The following is a 21,639-nucleotide window of genomic DNA, read 5'->3' as shown; positions in this document are numbered from 1 at the left end:
ATTCCCTTCCTTTTTTTTTGTTCCTAAAATTGTTATGCTGTAAAAATTTGCTATTTTTCTACTCTCTCTAGGATGTCTGTGGACAATGAATATGGTATACACAGGTAACACAAAAGACATACACATGTACACATACACAATATACACAGACACATAAACTCCCACATACACATAAACACAGATCCCCTCACACACACACGTACAACTGTTAAACACCCTTCCACTGCACATGATGCATGACCTCAGTTTCTATGACCTCATTGCCTGGGATAGATCCAGGTTTTGTGGAACGTCAAGTTTACACTCTTTGGGAGCCCTCTTTAAAGCCAGAGTCAGAAAGCTTAACGGATTACAGTTAAAATTTCTTACTTTTTCAGATTTTACAAAATCATATAACAATGGAACACACTGCTAGATTCCTCCCAGTGCCTTGGAAGGAGTCTGTGCAAGCAGGTGTCTTAAAGTTTATGCTTCATTTGCATTACATCCACCTCTGCCATCCCCACAAATTGTCCTAAACAATTGACACAGCCCCCAGTCTGTTCACTTTGATAAACCCTGCCTGGTGGGGCTGTCAGGAAATCCCCACAGCAGCAAGCAGTAGGAAATCCATGTCTGTCAGTGGGACCTCTCCCCTAAACCCAGGCACTTGAAGAACAAGTGAGAGCCAGGTTTCAGAAGAGGCCTCACTGCCCAACATGCAGATGAACTATATTTCAGAAGCAATAAAATGCAAACCCATACTCTCCATTGGATTTTAAATTTGGAAGGCCCCAACCATAAAGGACATCACTGGCGAGAAAACAATGATGAACCGTGTAGCAAAAGATGTTCTGCCTTTCCAGAATGTTTGAGGCCAAAGTGATCCACAGGCTATGATCCAGGACCAAGTCCAGGCCCATAACCTTGACAGTTGGCTTCACTGTCCACCCACAGACTTAGTACAGCTGCACATAAAGACCCTGGACGCTTCCCCTTGGAATAGATCAGTTAAAACACCCAGAGCCTCTTCCACTGCTTGATTCCACCTTTAGCTTAAACATTATGGAATTGCCAGCAACGGAGCTCTCCCTCATCTCATTTAGCAGAATCACTTTTATTTTTATTTCAGTTGGACTGTGTAAACCCACACCACTGTCACTTGTCACATCTGTGATTTCTACTCACATTGTTCACAGCATTCATGTTAACCTTCTTTTCAAACAGCTTCTCCATAAGCTCCAAATTATTGCTTTTAGCAGCATTCTGGAAGCTTCTCTCATTTGGCAGCACTAAAAGCAAGCAAGCAAGCAAGCATGACAGGGAATTTAAGAGGGCTGAAGAGAAAGCAAACCTCGTGTGGCAAACCTTGGAACTAAAAACTTGAAACAGCAGCCTTGAGCCTTTCGCATTCTGCTATTCTGGACGTGGGAACTTTGCTTCAGTATTTCATAAAGCTGTATTATCAAGATTCCACGTTCTCCTCATGCTGCAAGTGTTTTCACAGCCTTAAAAATCTTCCTGGTCCCAAGCAAAACATTATTCCAAAGGACCACCCTGAAGTCAGCAATGCAGTATCTAGCTCTAGGAGGTCAGAGGGTGGCCATTGACTTCTCAGGGGGTGTTGTTTATAAGACGTTTGTACAAGATTACTCAGGGAGGAGCCCAAATACTCCATGCAAGCTTATAGAGATAAAACTGTTGTCTGCAGAACCCTTTGCAGATGCCAGACCTGCAGAAACAGAACCTTAAAATACAGCACATCATATAAATATACATGAACGAAGGCTAAAAGGGATGAACCTGTTTTATTCTCATTTATATGAAAGGAGATAAAAGTGGATTCACACTTTTAACTATAAACATTAACATTACTATACACTATGAACATTATATGTCACACACAAATACATATTCAGATGGCAGGTTTTATTAAATAGCCTAGAGGAGATTCCAGGATTTACTGAGTTGTTTGTTTGTTTGTTTGTTGTTGGTTTGTTATTGTTCTTTTGTAATGTAAAGGAGCTGGAAAGCTCTCAGAGGACAATCACAACATTGGGGAATAAACTCAGAGTTGGGATGATGTGAAATCAGCAATTGACCATCTCCAAAAAGAAAGGACCTAAGAGAGGTTTTACAGATTTTTTTTTTTTTTTTTGGCAGCATTGGGTCTTTGTTGCTGCGTGCAGGCTTTTCTCTAGTTATGGCGAGAGGGGGCTACTCTTCGTTGCAGTGTGTGGGCTTCTCATTGCGTTGTCTTCTCTTGTTGCAGAGCACGGGTTCTAGGCATGCAGGCTTCAGTAGTTGTGGCTTGCTGGCTCAGTAGTTGTGGCTTGCTGGCTCTAGAGTGTAGGCTCAGTAGCTGTGGTGCACGGGCTTAGTTGCTCCACAGCATGTGGGATCTTCCCGGACCAGGGCTCGAACCTGTGTACCCTGCATTGGCAGGCGGATTCTTAACCACTGTGCCACCACGGAAGTCCCTATAGATGTGTTGTTGAGTAGTTTCCCTAGCATCTGCCAAGGACTTTTCAGCATGCTTCCAAGTCCAGTCAAAGACGAGGGAGTATCTTCCTGGGAGACATACACATTCATTCTATTGCTTGGCTCTTCCCATTGGGTTGGCCAAAAAGTTCATTTGGGTTTTTCCATGCCATCGTATGGAAAAATCCAAACGAACTTTTTGGCCAGCCCAATACTGCTACTCTTGCTACCACTCTAAGTAACTTCAACATCCAGACAGATGATTAATCCAACACTTTGGTCTCTCAGTTCCCTAGCCCCCTCACCTCCAATAATCTTTTCCTCCACCTGACCTCAGCCACCTAATTTCAGAGTCATACTCTTGACATGACTATCATCACTACATCATAATGAGACAGGAAGGGGGCAGGGCACAATCTCTAAAAGAATGACATAGCCTGAGGACAAGACATAAACTGATTAGAACCAAATAGGTCCAAGATGGCAGATGAGTTGACTTCCACTAGACCTTGAGCCTCAGTATATGCTCAGCTCATCCTAACACATCAGCACCGCTAAATGAGACACCCACAGGTGCCTTGACAGTTCCAAGGCCGACCATAAAGGTCAAAAAGTGGGCGGTGGCCCAATTCCTGGAAATCCCCACCCCTTCCCCAAAATAGCTGGAATACTCCTCCCACTCATTAGCCTATGAAATTACCCATCCCTATAAAAACGGACAAGCCCATACCCTGGTGCCTCTTGCCTCCAAGATGCCCCACACTCTGTCTATGGAGTGTGCATCTCCCTGAATAAACCTTCTTTCACTTTACTATGGCTCGCTCTTGAATTCTTTCCTGCGCAAAGCCAAGAACCCACACTTGGCAGCCGTCCCAGGGACTCGGACGTGACCTGGGATGTGAACATCCTCCCACGCCCTACTCTCCTTCCTGCAACAATAACTACACTACCTCTGACATCTTCAAGAGTCCCATTCTCTGACCATGGACTCATCCATTCAGCTCACCTGCTCTAGTTTTCCCAGTCCAGAAATTTTGCGACCTCATCAAGTCCTCCATTCCACTCTTCTCACCGTCTTTTTATATTATCCATCCCTTAGGCCCTTACTTCCCTCCTCACCCAGTTTAGATCCTATGGTTCATCTTTGAACCACTTCCGTGCAAACACATTTACCTCCCTCACCACTCGCTTCCTTCATCCGACTAGTTGGCAGAATCCAAATTCTGAGATTAAACCCAACTGCTATCTGCTCCATTTCTATACCTGGACAGCTAAAAGTCAACCAATCTACCTACCTTCATTTATACCCACACTCTCTGTTTTTATTACTGTTACAATCAATGAAGCATCCCTGTGCCTTCCCAAGGCCAACCTCTCCACTTGGGATCTAGATCCCATCCCTTCTCATCTTTTCAATTATTTCATCTATCTCCTGGAAATTATCCTCCTTCTCCTCTGCATCATTTAATGTCTCTCCAGTGGACTGTTCCCTTCAACATATACAGAGGTGCTATAATACCTCTCGTGTAAAAAAAAAAAAAAAAAATCCCTTAACTTCACATTCCTTTCCAACTGCCATTCCACTTCTCAATTTCCCATTACCCTCAAACTTCTTAGAAGTGTTCTATAATGATGTTCTATAATGATGTCTCCATGTACTCATCTCACCATCTCATCTCAACCTATGCTAATCAGACATCATGCCTATTGCTCCACCAAAACTGCTCTTATCAGGGTCACTCCATCTTGCTAAAATCCAGTCATCACTTCTCTGTCATGTGCACTGAACTCCTGGCAGATCTGACACAGAGGACCACATTCTCCTTCTAACACGTTTTCCTCCAGGCTTCTGTTAGACCACTTGTTGCTTTCCAGTCTCTTTCACTGGTTCTTCCTCCTCTGCTCGATCTCCAAATGTTGGAGCACCCTAGGGTTTTTATAAAACTAACAACCTGATGGAACAGACATTATTACCCCCATCTTACAGATGAGGAAACTGAGGCTTAGAAAAGTTAAACCACTTGCTCATGCCTTAAAGATAATAAATGATAGAATTGTCCTAAGCAGCCTGAATTCAAAGCCCAAGCTTCCAGTCACTGCATGTGTCCAGGGTGTCAGTATGGGAGTGTACTGCTGAAGTAGAGGGCCAAACTGCCCACTGGCCACATGCTTTAGCTAACACATTCCGCTGGTTAGGCCGGACTCCTCTCAGCTCCTTCTCCTGGTTCGTACACAGCCTGGCCTCAGCTCCTTGCCCCAGTGTATTAATCCAATGGGAGGGGGGTTCTATTTCCAGGTCCTTATCCCTCTTTGGTATATCCCTGAAATAGCAAGTCAAGACCTTACTGTGCCTGGAAATATGACACATGGATTCTAGTCTGTCCCTGAAGTTGAGTATCTTGCCCCTTTTCTACCATATCGATAAGGAAAATTAAGGGACTTCCCTGGTGGTCCAGTGGTTAAGAAACCGCCTTCCAATGCAGGGGATGCGGGTTCAATCCCTGGTTGGGGACCTAAGATCCCACACGCTGTGCCGCAACTACCGAGCCCATGCACTCTGGAGCTTGCGTGCCATAACTAGAGAGATACCCACGTGCCACAACTAGAGAGAAGCCTGTACGCCACAACTAAGACCCAACGCAGCCATAAATAAATAAATAAATAAATATTTTTAAAAATTTAATTTTAAGGAAGTTTCTAAGACAATTAAAAAGCACCATAGGGCTTCCCTGGTGACGCAGTGGTTGAGAGTCCGCCTGCCGATGCAGGGAACACGGGTTTGTGCCCTGGTCCAGGAAGATCCCACGTGCCGCGGAGCAGCTGGGCCTGTGAGCCATGGCCGCTGAGCCTGCGTGTCCGGAGCCTGTGCTCCGCAACGGGAGAGGCCACAACAGTGAGAGGCCCGCGTACAGCAAAAACAAACAAACAAACAAAAAAAAACACCATAAAAAACTCCTGGTCCAAGCCAATTACATCAGAATATCTAGGGGCTTAAAATGTTCACTGACTGGCCCACGGCTTACTAATTGTGTAACCCTGTAACAATTCTGAATTTTAATATCCCAACCTGTAAAACAGATTATAAAACCTTCCTTCAGTGGTGTGAAGGAGCCAGAAGAACCAACTGTGTGTAACTCTTCTCAACTCTGTGTTCAGTGACATCACATTGTAGCTTGAAATCAGTCACAGTGGAAGCATTACACAAAGGAAATTGGAAAACACTACAAATCAGAACTTTTTCTCCCAGAGAGTTGGTAGTTAGACCCTTACCAACACACCACCGTCTACCTTCTGGGTAATAAGTGACAGAGTCGAGAAAATGGCCCAGACAAAATCATAAACATATCAATTTACTAAATAATATTTAGAAGAGTACTTTAATATATATGCGTTAAAAATGTAATGGATAAAATCAAGTAAAGGTTAAATGTTCAGTCAAAAACAACAGGTTAGGGCTTCCCTGGTGGCGCAGTGGTTGAGACTCTGCCTGCGGTGCAAGGGACATGGGTTCGAGCCCTGGTCTGGGAGGATCCCATATGCTGTGGAGCAACTGGGCCCGTGAGCCCCAACTACTGAGCCTGCACGTCTGGAGCCTGTGCTCCACAACAAGAGAGGCCGCGACAGTGAGAGGCCCATGCGCCGCGATGAAGAGTGGCTCCCCGCTCGCCGCAACTAGAGAAAGCCCTTGCACAGAAACGAAGACCCAACACAGCCAAAATTAATTAAATAAATTTTTTAAAAAAAGATGTAGCAGGGTACTGGTAGCGATAAAGATCTAGGTTAGTGTAAGAGACATACTTTAAAAAAAAAAAAACAGGTTACACAGAGCTGTATCATTCACTTAAACTTTTAGGGGTACAACACTCCATGCCTTCAGTAGCAGAGCAAGTTTGAGGAAAGAGGGTCAGAACAGGAGGGGGCCATGCTGAGCTAGAAAAACAAGTCCAGACTTCCTCTTTCATGTCCTTCAGGTGGTACCTCAAATGGTACCACCTCTGAAAAACCACGCCTGACCACCCAATCCTCTTTTCCCTGTCATTCTCTACCCCTATGCCCTACTCCTTTCTTTCTTCATATCATTTGATATTATTTGACATTTAATACATATATACTTGTTCACTGTCTGCTTCCTTCACCTGAATACACATCCATGGGGAAGCTGAAGTAATCCCAGTGCCTAGTGCTAGTAGATGTTCAATAAATATTTGTTCAATGGTTGGATGGAAGGGTTGGGTAACCACAATCACTTCCAGAAGAATACTGCCAGGAGGGAATATAGGCTCAGTACTATGAGAACTTCCAATTTTTGAAAAAAAAAAAAAAAAAATCTGGACCATGGATCAAAGAGGAAATCTCAAGAGAAATTAGAAAATATTTTGAACTGAATGAAAATAAAAATAAAATATATCAAAACGTGTGGGATGCAGCTAAAGCTTATAGGATTAAATTATCAGAAAAGAAGAAAGGCTTCAAGTCAATAATCTAAGCTCCTACCTTGAGAAAGTAAAAAATGAAGAGCAAAATAAACCTAAATCAAGCAGACAGAAGAAAAACAACAAAGGTAAAAGCAGTAATCAATGAAACTGAAAACAGAAAAACAATAGAGAAAAATCAATAAAAACAAAAGCTGGTTCTTTGAAGACGTCAATAAAATCAATAAACCTCTAGCAAGACTAAGAAAAAAGAGGGAAGACACATGTTACCAATGTAAGGAATGAAAGAGAGCAGAGCACTACAGTCTCCACAGGCATTAAAAGATGAAAAAGAGAATACTATGAACAACTCCATGCACATAAATTCAACAACTTAGATGAAATGAAACAACTCCTCAAAAACCACAAACTACCAATATTCGCTCAAGATTACACACATAACTGGAATAATCCCATAACTATTAAAGAAATGGGCTTTGTAGTTTTAAAAATTCCAAAAAAGAAATCCCCATACCCAGATAGTTTCACTGGTGAATTCTACCAAATATTTAAAAGATAACATCAAGTCTATACCATCTCTTCCAGAAAACAAAAGAGGAGAAAACACTTCCCAACACATCTTACGAGATCAGCATTTCCTTGATTCTAAAACCAAAGGCATTACAAGAACAGAAAACTATAAACAAATATCCCTCAACAACATAGATTCAAAACTCCTCAAACATTATCAAGTCAAATCCAGTCATATATAAAAAGTATAATACACCATAACCATGTGGGGTTTATCCTGACAATGCAAAACTGGTTCCATATTTGAAAATCAATGTAATCTACTATATTAGTGGTCTAAAAAACAAAAACTACATGATTATTTAAATTGATTTAGAAGAAGCATTTAAAAAAATTCAACATCGGGCTTTCTGCATGGCACACTGGTTAAGAACCTGCCTGCCAATGCAGGGTACACGGGTTCGTGCCCCGGTCTGGGAAGATCCCACATGCCGCGGAGCGGCTGGGCCCGTGAGCCATGGCCGCTAAGCCTCCGCGTCCGGAGCCTGTGCTCCGCAACGGGCGAGGCCACAACAGTGAGAGGCCCGCGTACCGCAAAAAAACAAAACAAACAAACAAACAAAAAACCCTCTTTCCTTATTTGTAAAAGGGCTTAATCATTTCTTGAAAAATTCTTTTCCTTAATTTGAAAGGGTAACACTTTCCTTCCACCCACAGCGCAGGGTTAACCGGAAAAAAACGTACTGAGAAATGTGAGCCAAAACTTCGGTGGGGGTGGATCCCAAAGCTGAAAACTAGCCGTCAGAGGGCACAGGGATGAGGATGCGCTCAGGTCCCTTCCCGCCGCGGCCTGAGCGCTGCACCCACACTGCTCAACCAGCTCCCCGCGCCCGCGCGGCGCCGCCAGCGCCGGCGTCTCCAGGCCTTGTTCCCAGACTCACGGAACTCGTGCTCGGCCGCCGCCTCCTCGCGCCGCGGACGCTCTTGCTTCGGGATCCGCGCCAGGCCTCTCCAGGGCCGGGCCGCCGCGCCCCTCAGGTCCTCCCGCAACCCCTTGGCGGCCTCAGCCTCGCCGAGCAGCAGCCCCCTTGCCGCTTCCCTGCGCCCCGGGGCGCGCCGACCCGGCTCCATGTCCGACCTCAAGGCCCTCAGGTCCCCGGGGCCGCTCACCCCCAGGGCCGCTCACCCCCAGGGCCGCTCTCGGCTGCGGGCGCTTCTAATGGCGGCTCGCCCCGGGTCTCCAGCCCTGGCCGGGCGGAGCTGCCTTCAGGTGTGGCGTGATTTGGCTGGGTTCACGCGAGGCAAAACGTTCTGAGAAAACTACCGGCGCACACTTAGGCCGTTCTTCGTACAGTTGGGAGAAGTGTCGAGGTTTGCTTGATAACCAACACTATCGGAACTTAAGTATTGAATCATTTTTAAATGGGCTTCCAGAACTTTCTCTAGAATAAAGTAAGACTCAATAGCCTCTCTGAAGATGGAAAACCTTGGTACCCCATTTTAATGCAGTGGTAACCTACTGGACTCCCCATCTTGGGTTTTATTTCTTTCTTAGTGGTTTATAAAATAAAGAATTGATGAAATATAGTAAATTATTCTGGGCAATCGTGTGCCTAGCTAAAATTCTAATAATATGGAAGAAAAGTAGAATATTGAAGGACAACCAGGATATCTCCATTGAATCCCTAGTACATAAGCACTGTTTGATGGATTACAAACAAATAAAACCATGGCACATCTCATGCCTGTGGATGGGTTCAGAAGTTAAATTAGAAGTTGAGCATATTCTAGGAGTGAAAAAAAAATTGAGTCCTAATAAAATAGAACTAGATCTGACCCCAGAACTGACCCACCTTTGTGGTACACACAGATGGATATGAGTGATGTTAGGAAAGCATTGTCTATAAAAATGCACAAAATGGTTTAGAGAAGGGAAGGAAACTGATGAAAGCTGAGAAATAAGTTGGAAGGCCAGAGATTAGGCAACCGTTGGGGATTTGACAATAGGAATACAAAGAAGTGGGTGTTTTCAACAGGCTCTACAAGGGTAGACAGAATTCAGTAACAGATATGGGTTCAGGTGAGGTTGTGTGTATGTGTGTGTAGTATGTATATACACACATATATATATGGTGTATGCACATCTCTGCATATGTATATGTAGGTATATATGGGTTTGAAATCATAACAAACTTAAGAGACCGCGATTACAAGGAAGTGTGAAAACTATTTGCCTCTGAATTATCTTCTGTCTCCCTAAGCCTTTTGTAGACAGCAATAATTAGAAAATAAATTACCTCACACTTGTAAGGGGAGCAGTCCAATATACGATTTAATAAATGGAATCATGTTTTCAATACTCACCATAATATCATTTGAGTTTTTCTTAAACAACTGTTAATCCAATTATGTATTACAAAGCAAAAGTGATTATCCCTTAATGATTCAACAAAAAAACAGCTTTTGCTTCAGGGGTATAAACACCACCTCTCTGTGATGTTCACTAGAGCCCTACCAGCACCAGGTATGCTCAAATGTATTACTGCTTTTCAAAACGGGACATTACTGGGACTTCCCTGGTGGTCCAGTGGTTAAGACTCCACCCTTCCACTGCAGGGGGCACAGGTTCAATCGCTGGTTGGGGAACTAAGATGTCACGTCCCACAAGGCATGGCCAAAAAACAAAGGGGAGATTACTTATGGAAAAAAAAAAAAAGCAGACAGCAGGCACCAGGTGTGATTTTCAAAATGGAATATTTCCTCAAAAATCATTTTTTTTAGCCCTAGGTTAATAGTCATATTTTGAGCCTTTTTCCAAATATTTCCAAGCTACCCCAAAAGAACACAGTAATAAAACATTTATAAAGCAAGCAATTACCCAATAAAGGGAACAATCAGTACAATTCTCTCTTCCCAGAATGCCCATCCTTAGGGCCCAGCTTGACTGCAGCCATCTACGTCGGCCACCCTGTCTTTACAGAGAAAATTAGTATGACAGTAATACACACCAGTCTTTGGGCAAACATTATTTATTCATTTATGGGTCAACAAATGATAGTTAACACCTACTGAGTGCCAGGCTTTACACTTCACACTTATAATTCAGAGATCATTGAAAGACAGTCCAGCATCTCTAGCAGCCTACAACCTAGAAGGGAGAGACCGCAGCAAAGCCACAACAAAGAATGTTTCAGTGTCTTCATAGAGAAACAGGAGCACAAAGGAGTGACTAATCAGTTTTCCTACGGGACAGAGAGCCTTTCTTGAAGGTGGTCCTTGGGATGAGTTGAAAGATGAATAGCTGTGTATGGTTACTGTGTATGGAGAGGGCAAAGGGGCATTCAGGAAGCACATTCTGGGCAGAGGGAGCAACTGAGCACGACACCAGAAGGGAGAAATAGCTTGGTTAATTCAGGAAACTGCAAGCTATGTAGTGTGACTTGACTGGGCTCGAATGCCAAGCCAGTATTTGGTGGGCACCATGAACACTGATTTTTGGGAACTCGCTTGTGCTGGCACCCAAGAGCCAACTGTTAAATTTTCAGGAACTTTGTGAACTGGTTGACATCGTGTCAATAGCTTGAAATCTGTCATGGTATTTGCACCATAGAAATCATCATACACTGAAAATCAGTCCCCTTCTCAGCTCCCACTGATCCTGGACAGAGTTGAGAGCTTTGAAATCTTTTTTTTGTTTTGTTTCTAATACGAGTGATGTTATGAAAACATTATGGCTAATGTGCAAAAAATGCACAAAATGGTTTAGAGCAGGAGAAGCTGAGAAATCAGTTGGAAGGTCAGAGTTTAGGCACTATTTATTTATTTATTTATTTATTTGCGGTACAAGGGCCTCTCACTGTTGTGGCCTCTCCCGTTGCGGAGCAACAGGCTCTGGACGCGCAGGCTCAGCGGCCATGGCTCACGGGCCCAGCCGCTCCGCGGCATGTGGGATCTTCCCGGACCGCACGAACCCGTGTCCCCTGCATCGGCAGGCGGACTCTCAACCACTGCGCCACCAGGGAAGCCCTAGGCACTATTTATTAAATAGTAAATACTTTTTGTACTGAGCTGTCTAAAATGTCCATACCCAAGCCAATACTACTCTATTAGTGTACGGTATTAGTTACCACAGCTTTATAATAAATCTTGCTATGTAATAGGGCCTGTCCTTCTACCTTCTTTTTCTTGGGCCTTTGCTCTTCCATATAAAATTTACGATCTACTTAACAACTTCCAAGAAAAACCATGAGAAGTTTTGTTTTGAATTTTATTGAACTTATAGAATAATTAGGGGAGAAGAGTTATCTTTAAGATATTCTTCCTATTCATAAATAGGATTATTCTTTTAATTTACTCAGAGTGCTTGTCTTTCAATAATATTTTGTAGTTCCTAAGTACTTGCACTTATTTTTTTTGTTTTTATTTTTTTTTTGCGGTATGCGGGCCTCTCACTGTTGTGGCCTCTCCCGTTGCGGAGCACAGGCTCAGCGGACATAGCTCACGGGCCCAGCCGCTTTGCGGCATGTGGAATCTTCCCGGACCGGGGCACGAACCCACGTCCCCTGCATCGGCAGGCGGACTCTCAACCACTGCACCACCAGGGAAGCCCCTTGCACCTATTTTGATAGATACCCGCCCCGCCCCCCCACAACCTGCTGCCCCTTTAGGTCCCTTATAGATTATTGTCATGAAAGAGATTTTTATATTTTCTAATTGGTTATTACTGTTGTACAGGAATGCTACTGATTTTGTACATTGATTTTGTAGCCATAACCTTATTGAACTTTTTAATTAAATGTAGATTTTTTTTTTTTTTTGGCTGCGCTGCATAGCATGTGGGATCTTCCCTGACCAGGGATTGAACCTGTGCTCCCTGCAGTGGGAGCACGACTCTTAACCACTGAACCACCAGGGAAGTCCTAAATGTAGATTTTAAAAAATGTAGACAAACACATCATCTGACAATAAAGTTATATAGTTATTTTTTAATAGGTGAGGCACAATTTACTAACAGAACCTGATTTTGTTTGGGTGTAGCAACGTAGCCAGCTAAAAACTACATTTCCAGGTTCCCTTTAATATGGGGAAGCCACATGACACTGTTTGGTCAATGAGATGGAAGTGGAAATTGTTATGTGGGTCTTCCAAGAAAGCTCTTTAAAATGGGACAGATTGGCCCTTTTGTCCTTTTTACTTCCTCATCTTCCTACCTGGAACTCATGTGTAAGGCTGGATATAGAAAAGTCCATCCATCTTGCGGCCAGAAGTTGGCCATGTGAGGCCAAGAAAATCAGACTGTGAACCCATCTTTGAACTATCGAGCCAAAGTTAACCAATGAAATTTGTGTTTTGTGGGAACACTAGAACTGATTTTTTGTTTTTTAAGACACTGATTGGGTCTCTGTAATTCACAGCTGAAGTAAAATTCTGAAGTGATACAGAAAGCAGTGATACAGAAAGAGTGCTGAAAATAACAAAATCTAATATACAGAATTGGCTTAGTGTTTGAGGGAGGGGCTTTGAGGAGTGGCGATATATATCACAGGTTGGGAAGCTGGTGACTTGTTTGGAGATGATAAAATATTTGGTCAAATTGTCAACTTTGGCAATTTGACTTTGGAGAGCAGACCAAATGCTGATTGAGGCTGTAGCATTAGGGGAAACATTAGGAGAAAAACTCAAAATGTTGTCATGGGATGACTCTTTCTTGCTGTGTTCATCAGCAAAGTCCTAGCAGAGAGAAATGTACTTTTTCTCTGTTGAAGCTAGTAGCCTGCAGAGATGAAGGAGAACATCACCTTACTAAGGAAAGCGGTTCCTGCCATTTTTTTTGTGTGTTACTTTTTATCGTGATATAGGTCACATATGAACAAGAATCTATAAAATACATACATATAGTTTAAATAATATTTTTAAAATAAACATCCATGCAGTCACCACCCAAGACAACAGAAGACTGTCAGCATCCCAACAGCTCCCTGTGCCATTTCTCAATCACATTCCCTTTCCTCCCCACAGAGGAAGTCATTATTCTAACTTTGGGGACAATAATATACTTGCTTCTCTTAATAATTTGATCTCATATGAATACATCCTTAAAGCAATATACACTGTTTTGAACTATATAAATGGAATCATGCCGATGGCATCCTTCTATGATTTGCTTCTTTTGCTCCACATTATGTTTGTGATATTCATCCACCTTCTGATTAGCTATTTCCTTCATTTTCACCACTGTGTAGAACTCTACTTTTTGAATCTACATGAATACACAATGGTAGAATCTAACCATTCTACCAGTGCTGAATATTTGATTTCCACTTTTTGGCTATTACAGTGCTGCTATGTGCATTCTTGCACATGCTTTCTAAAAAACATGTCCACTAGTTTTCCCAAGACATTGTATCAGTTATGGCTCTGGCAGGAAAAAAATTGTATTTTGAGATGACTTTTAAGAAAGGGACCATTTACAAAGGTGTGGGCAGGGTGTGGGGAAACCACAAAAGATAGGGCAGCACCTCAGGGCTACTAAGGGCAAGGCTCTGTTGCCACCCCTAGGATGAGGGGGTGAGGGCAAGGAAAGGATTATCAGAACCTGGAGAGAGAGCAGAAAATGACATATGAAGAAGTTGTGACCTTTCGTCAGGGGACTTAGCTAGCTTGACATGAGTCTTCATAAAGGTATATGAGGGAATAAATAAACAACTTCATCTTCTTTCCTCCCTGAAACCTTCTGCAGTGGCTGCCCACTGCCATGATGCCTCACTGAACTTAAAGCAGGGTGGAGGGCACAGAGTAAAATCAGGAGGGCAAATGGAAGATAACCAGCAAAGGCGTATATTTAGGAGTGCAGTTGCTGGGGTGTTGAGTGTGCACATCTTCAGAGTTACTGAAGGAGGACAAACCGTTTTCCAAAGAGATTGTTTTCAAATAAGAGTTCATATTGCTCCATATCATCACCAAAACTTAATATCATTGGATCCTTTCATTTTGTGAATCTGGGAAAGGTATTACAATAACTCTTTGTGGTTTTTTTTTTTTTTTTCATTTCCTTATTACTAAAATGGCTGAGGATGTTTTCATGTTTCTTGGCCATTTGGATTTTTTTCTATGTAAAGTGCCATCTAAAGACTTGTCCAAATTTCTACTGGCTGTCTGTCTTTTCCTTAATGATTCATAGGAATCATTTATATATTCTGGATTATATATATACTGGATACTAGTATTTTGCCAATTATATGTGTTGCAAATATGTTCTCCCAGGTGGTTCCCTATATTCTGACTCTCTAAATAGGTAAGATTATAGGTGCTTATTCTTTGTGGTTTTGTTGTATTTTCTTTTAATGCCCCCAAACAAAATTATAATAAAAAGAAAATGAGTTGGATTATTAGACAAAACAGAAAAGGATGTGGAGAAAATTCTGGGCAAAGAAAATAAGAGTGAAAGCAACAGAGGTGGGAATAGAGTGGAAAAGTAAGGAAACCATTTCTACTGGCTAAAGATTAAACATTTAAAATTTCATTTTAAATTTTTATTAAATATTACTAAATGATAACATTCAATTAAATGAATCATCTAAGTGAAAATAATTTAGTATTCACTCTAATGTTGAAAACACAATAAAAATGAACTTGAAACAAAATAGAATAGAAAAGAACAAATATGGTTCCATCTACTTTTCAATACATTAAATCAGTGCTTCATTGAACTTAATTTTGTAGAGAATTAATGTAAGTAAATCACACAATCAAGAAGTGTAGCTCTACAACTAGGTATTAAGCATAGCGTATAATAATATTAGGCATGAAATTGGTATGTTAATAAACATTAAGCCTAATTTTAATCCATCTAGTAATTTAAAGTCAAATTACCACTTTGGCCAAAGGTTGTGCGAGATTCTAATTTACGCTACTCCTAAAACATTGTCTTTATACATTTAGGTAACGAGCTATAAAATATGAAAAGAAACAAAAATATGAGAACAAAAGATTCAGTTCCTTAAAGCAGTAATAGAAAATGGGTTCCATCTTCATGTTTCAATTAAATAATTGTTTTTTTGATAAAAACTCCTCTATTGATAGCACAAAAATATTTGGAACAACTACTTAAGCTAACTACTGTTAAGCTGTCTTCTTTCGCGAATATTAATGAAAACATGATAGAAATATAACTAAGATAAATGAGGTGTTTTAACACACATTAATCTTTTGAATTGCACATTCTTCTCCAGAAGGTCATAATAAAAATGAAGTGAGTGTACAATTTATCCTTTTTTTACAGATTTGTGTAAAGTACAAATATAACTGCCAAGAAATGAAATATTGCTATTTAAAAGTCTTAGATAAGAAAATAATTACCTTGAATCTTAGACTAAATATTTTTTTAAAGTGAACCAAGTGCTTATTCATTAAAGAAATTTTAAATTAAAAAAATCAAATGAATAATCATATTTTAAACAAAAATTCTTTTAACACAGCAAATAATACTGTGACATTATTTTCCTGAAGGTAACAAAACCACTCATGCTAGTTCTGCTAAGCTAATACTCTTCATAGAACTTAAGATAAGTATTAATTATGAATGTTCATGAGGTATCTGAAGATACTAGGAGCTAAAATATAATTATACAAAGTTGTAGAAGATACTAAGATCAAACATAGCAGTCCAGTGCCAACAAAGTGGTTAAGTGCTGAAAAATTCTTATGCTAAAGTAGGTTTATCTGAACTTCTGAGAGCCCTTATAAATGTAAGTTTTTATATTCACTATAAAACATAATAAAGAAGGAAATCACTTCCTGATCCCATTCCTAACTTCTCATTTTAAAATTGTCTCTAACAGAACTGATTTCCAATTGAAGTATAATGGAAGTGGAATTCTCATTGTTATCAAAAAAATATACAGAAGTAAATTAGTATATATTCCAAATTCATATAAAGGAAATGTCATTTGGGGAGGGCTTATTGCACTTGCCTTTCACTCAATGAATCTGTAAGCCTGGAATGAGGAAGAATACATTCATTGATTATAAAATAACAAGTTTCAATCAAAAATTAATGATAAAATGTTCAAAGTTCATTTAAAAAATATATCAAGGGTGTGTCTGGGACTGTTTGGTTTTGTTTTCTTTGATGCCGAGTACTTTGTCGTCAGTCCTGGCCTGGAATAAAAAAGAACATGCAATTAAAATGCATGAAGAACTACAAAACAAAAAAACATAAAATAATAAAATGCATGAAGAGATTTAAAAAATTGTTTATGCAAATAATTGATTTTAAAACTTTTACTTAATGATTTCTAAAAGCAAATTTTAACATTTCTTAAAAATCAGACCTCAAAATATAACAATTTTATAGCCAGCTTTATTAAAACTCAAATTAGCCATACCTGTTTGCTTTTGTTCCAATCTTCTGTACTTTGCCTGAGTTATCTTTAGAGGGAAGAAATTCCACAATGAATAACATGAAATAATTAAAAAGCTTTCGAAAAATTTGAAGAGTTAAGGTTGACTGATTAAAGATAATAAAAACCTCCTTGGTACTACATTGTTCGAATTTATATATACCAGAAACTAATGTATAGCATAATTTCTTTGTAATTTACTTGTTTCATTAGTATTACAGCTGATTTTGAAGTTGGGTTAGAGTCGGAACTACCAAAAAACAAATTAAAGAGGCTTTTTGGCTATATAATTATAGTTAAGTTACCACTGTGCCTTGGCAAGTGTTCTCTGAAGGAATTTCTGTTTTGATTAGATCACTCAGCTCCCTAAACCATTGAGTTCATTCTGTGCTAAATCAAGCCCAAACCAGAGGTTTCCCAAAATTTTAAATCTAATGTCTTCAGCTAATTCTAACCCACCGTTAAGGTAACATTTTCCTAAATGGCAGCGTACATGAACTATGTAAACTGTAAACTGTAAACTCACCAGTACTTGTGGTGCTTTCTTTGGGTTGGTTAACTGGATTAACCTTATCTCTTCTCAGTTCCTGGATAATGCCTTTATTTAAGCAAACATCTACATGCACATTGAATAGGGTAAGATCTGAAGTCTTTTGTTCTAGGTTACAAACAGGACAAACGAGGACTTGGTCACTGATCACTTCATATAAATAAGGTTGTAGGGGCTCGTTCCTTCCTAATGACGCAACATCTTCATTTTCCAGTGAAACAGCGCAACAATTCTGAGGATAGTGTTCCATATTAAACGATTTGCTTGGAAGACTAGAACATTCCTCTTCACTGTGCTTATTACTTAGCACATCTACACCTTCTGTATTAGATTGATTACCAGTAGTCTCTGCCAACTCTACAGAATCTACTGATGTGATCTCTGCATTCTTCTGATGAGTTTCACAATCCTGCTTCTCACAGACAGAAACAAAATCATGGACATTTTCTTTCTCGTTCACTTCTGTAGAGGAAGCATGTGAACGTGAGGACATTTTAGAGTTTCCACTGATGGAAGGTCCATCAAGACACGCATCTACATGTTTATTAAAGGCTTCCAGACTGATGCTTCCTTGCTCCCTGAAGCAAACAGGACAAGTAAATATATGGCAGTTATCTGAATTCTCCAATGTTTCTAAATTCTCGCTCATCCTCTTCTTTAAAACTTGGAAGAATCGTGATGTCTGTAAACTTTGTTTATCTACAGTTTCACATTTAAATGTGTCCTGGTAGCTCCAATTCCTTTCAGATCGTTTTTTATCAAAGAAACTCTTCTTATGGGACATTTCTAGAGGTTTTAGAAACTGATCTTTGTCAGTTTTCTCTGGTGTACACCTGGTGGCTGACAGGGCTTGGTTTCCAGGCTGTAAGAAGCCAATAATGCTCCTTTGTTGGCATTTCTTCTCCTCTTCATTGGGAAAACCAGATAGTCGCACCCCTAAATTAAACCAACCGTAATTAATCCATTTCAAATTCAATAGAGACATTTTGCATAATACTATTATAACACATATGAAAAAGGCTGTTTAGCCAGAAATAATAAGCAACACTGTCTTTTCTGAATTAAAGGATGCTTTTTCAAAGGTGGTATTATGAGTAGAAATTAACTTTCTTCATAAAGCTGGGTATAGTAAATAGTAAGTATCTACTGGAGTTAGCATGATTATATAGGTCTTTCAGTTAATACCTGACACATGATACCACTAAATATCGAGTAACTAATTGGAGTCAATTGCATAGATTCTTTAGCTCCCTTTTTTGCAATAGGCGCTATTTTTTAGAGCAATTTTAGGTTCTCAGCAAAGTTGAGTAGCAAGTACAGAGAGTTCCCATATACTACCTGCCCCACACATGCACTCCTCCTCCACTATCAACATCCTACACCAGAGTGGTACATTTGTTACAATCAATGAATCTATACTGACATGACATTATTACTCAAAGTTCATAGTTTACATTAGGGTTCACTCTTGATGTACATTCTATGGGTTTTGACAAATGTACAATGACATGTATCCACCATTATAGCATCATACAGAATAGTTTCACTGCCCTAAAAATCCTCTGTGCTCTGCCTATTCCTCCCTCCCCCCACCCCTGACAACCACTGATCTTTTTAGTATCTCCATAGTTTTGCCTTTTCCAGAATGTCATATGTTGGAATCATACAGGATGTAGCTTTTTCAGATTGGCTTCTTTCAGTTAATAATATATGTTTCCTCCATGTCTTTTCATGGCTTGACAGCTCATTTCTTTTCTTCTCCCCCACCCTCTACTCCAATAGCTCATTTCTTTTATGTGCTGAATAATATTCTGTTGTCTAGATGTACCACAATTTCCATTCACCTACTACTGGAGGACATCTTGGTTGCTTCCAAGTTTTGGCAATTATAAATAAAGCTGCTATTAACATCCACTCTTTAGCTCTTTTAGTTAACATACTTTATTCAAATTGACTTCAGTGTGTGCTATTTTTCATATGTGAAAGTATGACTAATGACCCATCCTTAGCAGTAAAATTGGCATTTGGAGTGCTTATCCATAAACATTCTCTCACTCGTTCACTTTGGAAACATGGTTTATCTTTTTTTACCACATGATGGCTAGAAATGTGGTTTTATAGTGCCACAATCCCTTATCTGTAATTCTGAAATCCAAAAAGCTCTGAAAATTGTAAGCAACAAATGGTAATTGATGACAAGATTGGTGTCAGACCATTTAGAGTCTTTACAACTCAGTGTGAATATTCTTTTGTTTTCCTACAGAAATAATAATGTGTTTGATCATGAAGTGCTGCTTCAGATCCCAAAGGAGTATTATATAATATACTCAACATGCAGTGAATTTGCTTTCTAAAATCTGAAAAGTTTAAAATTTTGAAAGATACCTAACCCCAAGGATTTCAGTAAGTAGTAAGGAAAAGAACGACTTTAACTGGTTCTTACTGGAATTAAACTAATGGTCGTGGCTTCACGTGCATCAGGTCCTAAGAATCAAGAAAAATGGCAGTAGCGTAAGTACAACTTCCTAAACAGGTTTAAGAAATAAAATAGAGGTGAGAATATTTCCCAAGTTGATTCTATGGAAAAGTCTAGCAGATTTAAGGAAAAACAAGTAAAGAAAAGTCATACCCATAAGTCTTAATCTCAAGGGATGTGGAAAATCAGCATCAATTTCTGTTCTTAGCAATTCTTTAGCAATAGCAAATATTTCTTCTGCAGTAGAAACAACAGATGAAACTGTAGATGCACGAGTTTTTACTTCAAAATTCACATTCTTCAGCTTAATGGTAACAGTTCTACCCTGTAACAAACAGAATACATTATTATATATGGCTCTTTAACTTCCATAAAATAGTTATTTTACAGGATAGAAAAATTCAGAAAGGTCTCTTGTGTACACAGAGTACGGAAGTATAATCAATTATTTACAAAAAAACATGGTAATGTGGAGCTTTTGTAGGAGGAGGAGGAGTTGTTGCCCTACCCACTGTGCCTAAACAAAACAGTAATGAAAGACAGCAAAAACACAATTTTGGCTTATGTTATAAAATAATGACTCAATCTATAATGGTCTAGGGGCTGATCATAGAGTTTTTGTATCCACACTCCCTTCCCTATGTTTGTCAACTGCATCATATAATAGTTTCTATATAAGAGAAATTTCTAGGAAGGAAGAACTCCAATGACACACTAGTTGACAGGTCTTATAACGACGAAACACTAAACTTACAATTTTAATTCTTTGGGGTTGAGATCATTCAATGTTAAAGATCAACATTCATTAAATAAAGACCCTAAAACAGTGCCTGATGTATATTAAACGGCAATAAATATTAACTATTACAATTACAAAAAAAAACCATGATAATGAAAATTGTCATAAAGAATAACTGAAATCCATAAGTAATCTAAAAATCCCATTTTAGTCAGTAATTATTACTTCCCTCCCCAACTGACTTTTTATAAAAGACTTTTATATAAAGGGCAAAGTTAACTGATTACTTTTCTTTTTACTGAATCCTTTTTTGAGGTTAATTCAGTACCTAAAAAGATAGGGGAAAAAAAATCTTTCTGAAGGGACCTCATTGAAACGATCTTCTGGACAGCTCACACTTATTGTGTGCCTACTATATGCCAGATATTATGTTAAATTTACGTGTTAGAACTCCTTTACAGTTATTGCTTAATGGATACAGTTTCACTTTCGGATAATGAAAAAGTTCTGGAGATCAAAAGTGTTGATGGTTGTACAATCTGAATGTACTTAATGCCACTAAAATGTATATTTATAAAGTTAAAACAGTAAATTTTGTTTTGTATATTTTGCTACCTCCTGGAGGTTGTGAGAGTAGGTTAGGCTTATTGACTCACTTCCAAAGAATAGAGTATGGAAAGGGAAAAGTAGTAATTTCACAGTGGAGAAGCCTAGCAAACACTATTTTAACCAAGTGAGGATGGTTATTCTCACCTGTGATATCATGTGGCTATCATATACCTTGATGGGATGTGATGAGAAGGATACTTCATTTCTGTGGTATTCTTTCTAAAAACCTATAACCCTGGTCTAATCATAAGAAAATCATCAGACAAACCCAGATTGGAAGACATTCTGCAGTATACCTGGCTAGTATCCCTCAAGACTGTCAAGGTCATGAAAAACAAGGAAATACGGAGAAACTATCACAGACTAGAGGAAACCTGGGAAGATATGAAAACTAAATGCAATGTGGTTCCCTGGACTGAACCCTGGAACAAAGAGAAGAAGGACATGAATGGAAAAAAACA

At 39.6% G+C, this 21,639-nt stretch overlaps 2 protein-coding genes across 3 annotated transcripts in view; both read right to left on the bottom strand.

Moving 5' to 3' along the window:
• Positions 1 to 8,534, bottom strand: part of ANKDD1B (ankyrin repeat and death domain containing 1B) — a gene marked incomplete at both ends in the record, with an annotated part of 53,317 nt that extends 44,783 nt beyond the window's left edge. Inside the window, 2 exon segments of the mRNA XM_082650303.1 lie at positions 1,168 to 1,271; positions 8,345 to 8,534. Coding sequence (XP_082506429.1) covers positions 1,168 to 1,271; positions 8,345 to 8,534 — 294 coding nt within the window.
• A 6,467-nt stretch (positions 8,535 to 15,001) lies between these two features.
• Positions 15,002 to 21,639, bottom strand: part of POLK (DNA polymerase kappa) — a 62,168-nt gene continuing 55,530 nt past the window's right edge. For both annotated transcript variants that reach the window (XM_082651521.1, XM_082651522.1), the window contains exons 12-15: positions 19,984 to 20,155; positions 17,331 to 18,290; positions 16,790 to 16,832; positions 15,002 to 16,562 (exon numbers count right to left, since the gene is read on the bottom strand). In XM_082651521.1, the coding sequence (XP_082507647.1) occupies positions 16,478 to 16,562; positions 16,790 to 16,832; positions 17,331 to 18,290; positions 19,984 to 20,155 (1,260 nt within the window). In that variant the 3' untranslated portion in view covers positions 15,002 to 16,477. The remainder of the gene's footprint in view (positions 16,563 to 16,789; positions 16,833 to 17,330; positions 18,291 to 19,983; positions 20,156 to 21,639) is intronic.

Source organism: Grampus griseus (genome assembly GCF_964374135.1).
Source record: "Grampus griseus genome assembly, chromosome: 3".
Classification (NCBI taxonomy): Eukaryota; Metazoa; Chordata; class Mammalia; order Artiodactyla; family Delphinidae; genus Grampus; species Grampus griseus.
The sequence above is the reverse complement of the archived record's forward strand: the minus strand, read 5'-3'. Positions and strand labels throughout refer to the sequence as shown.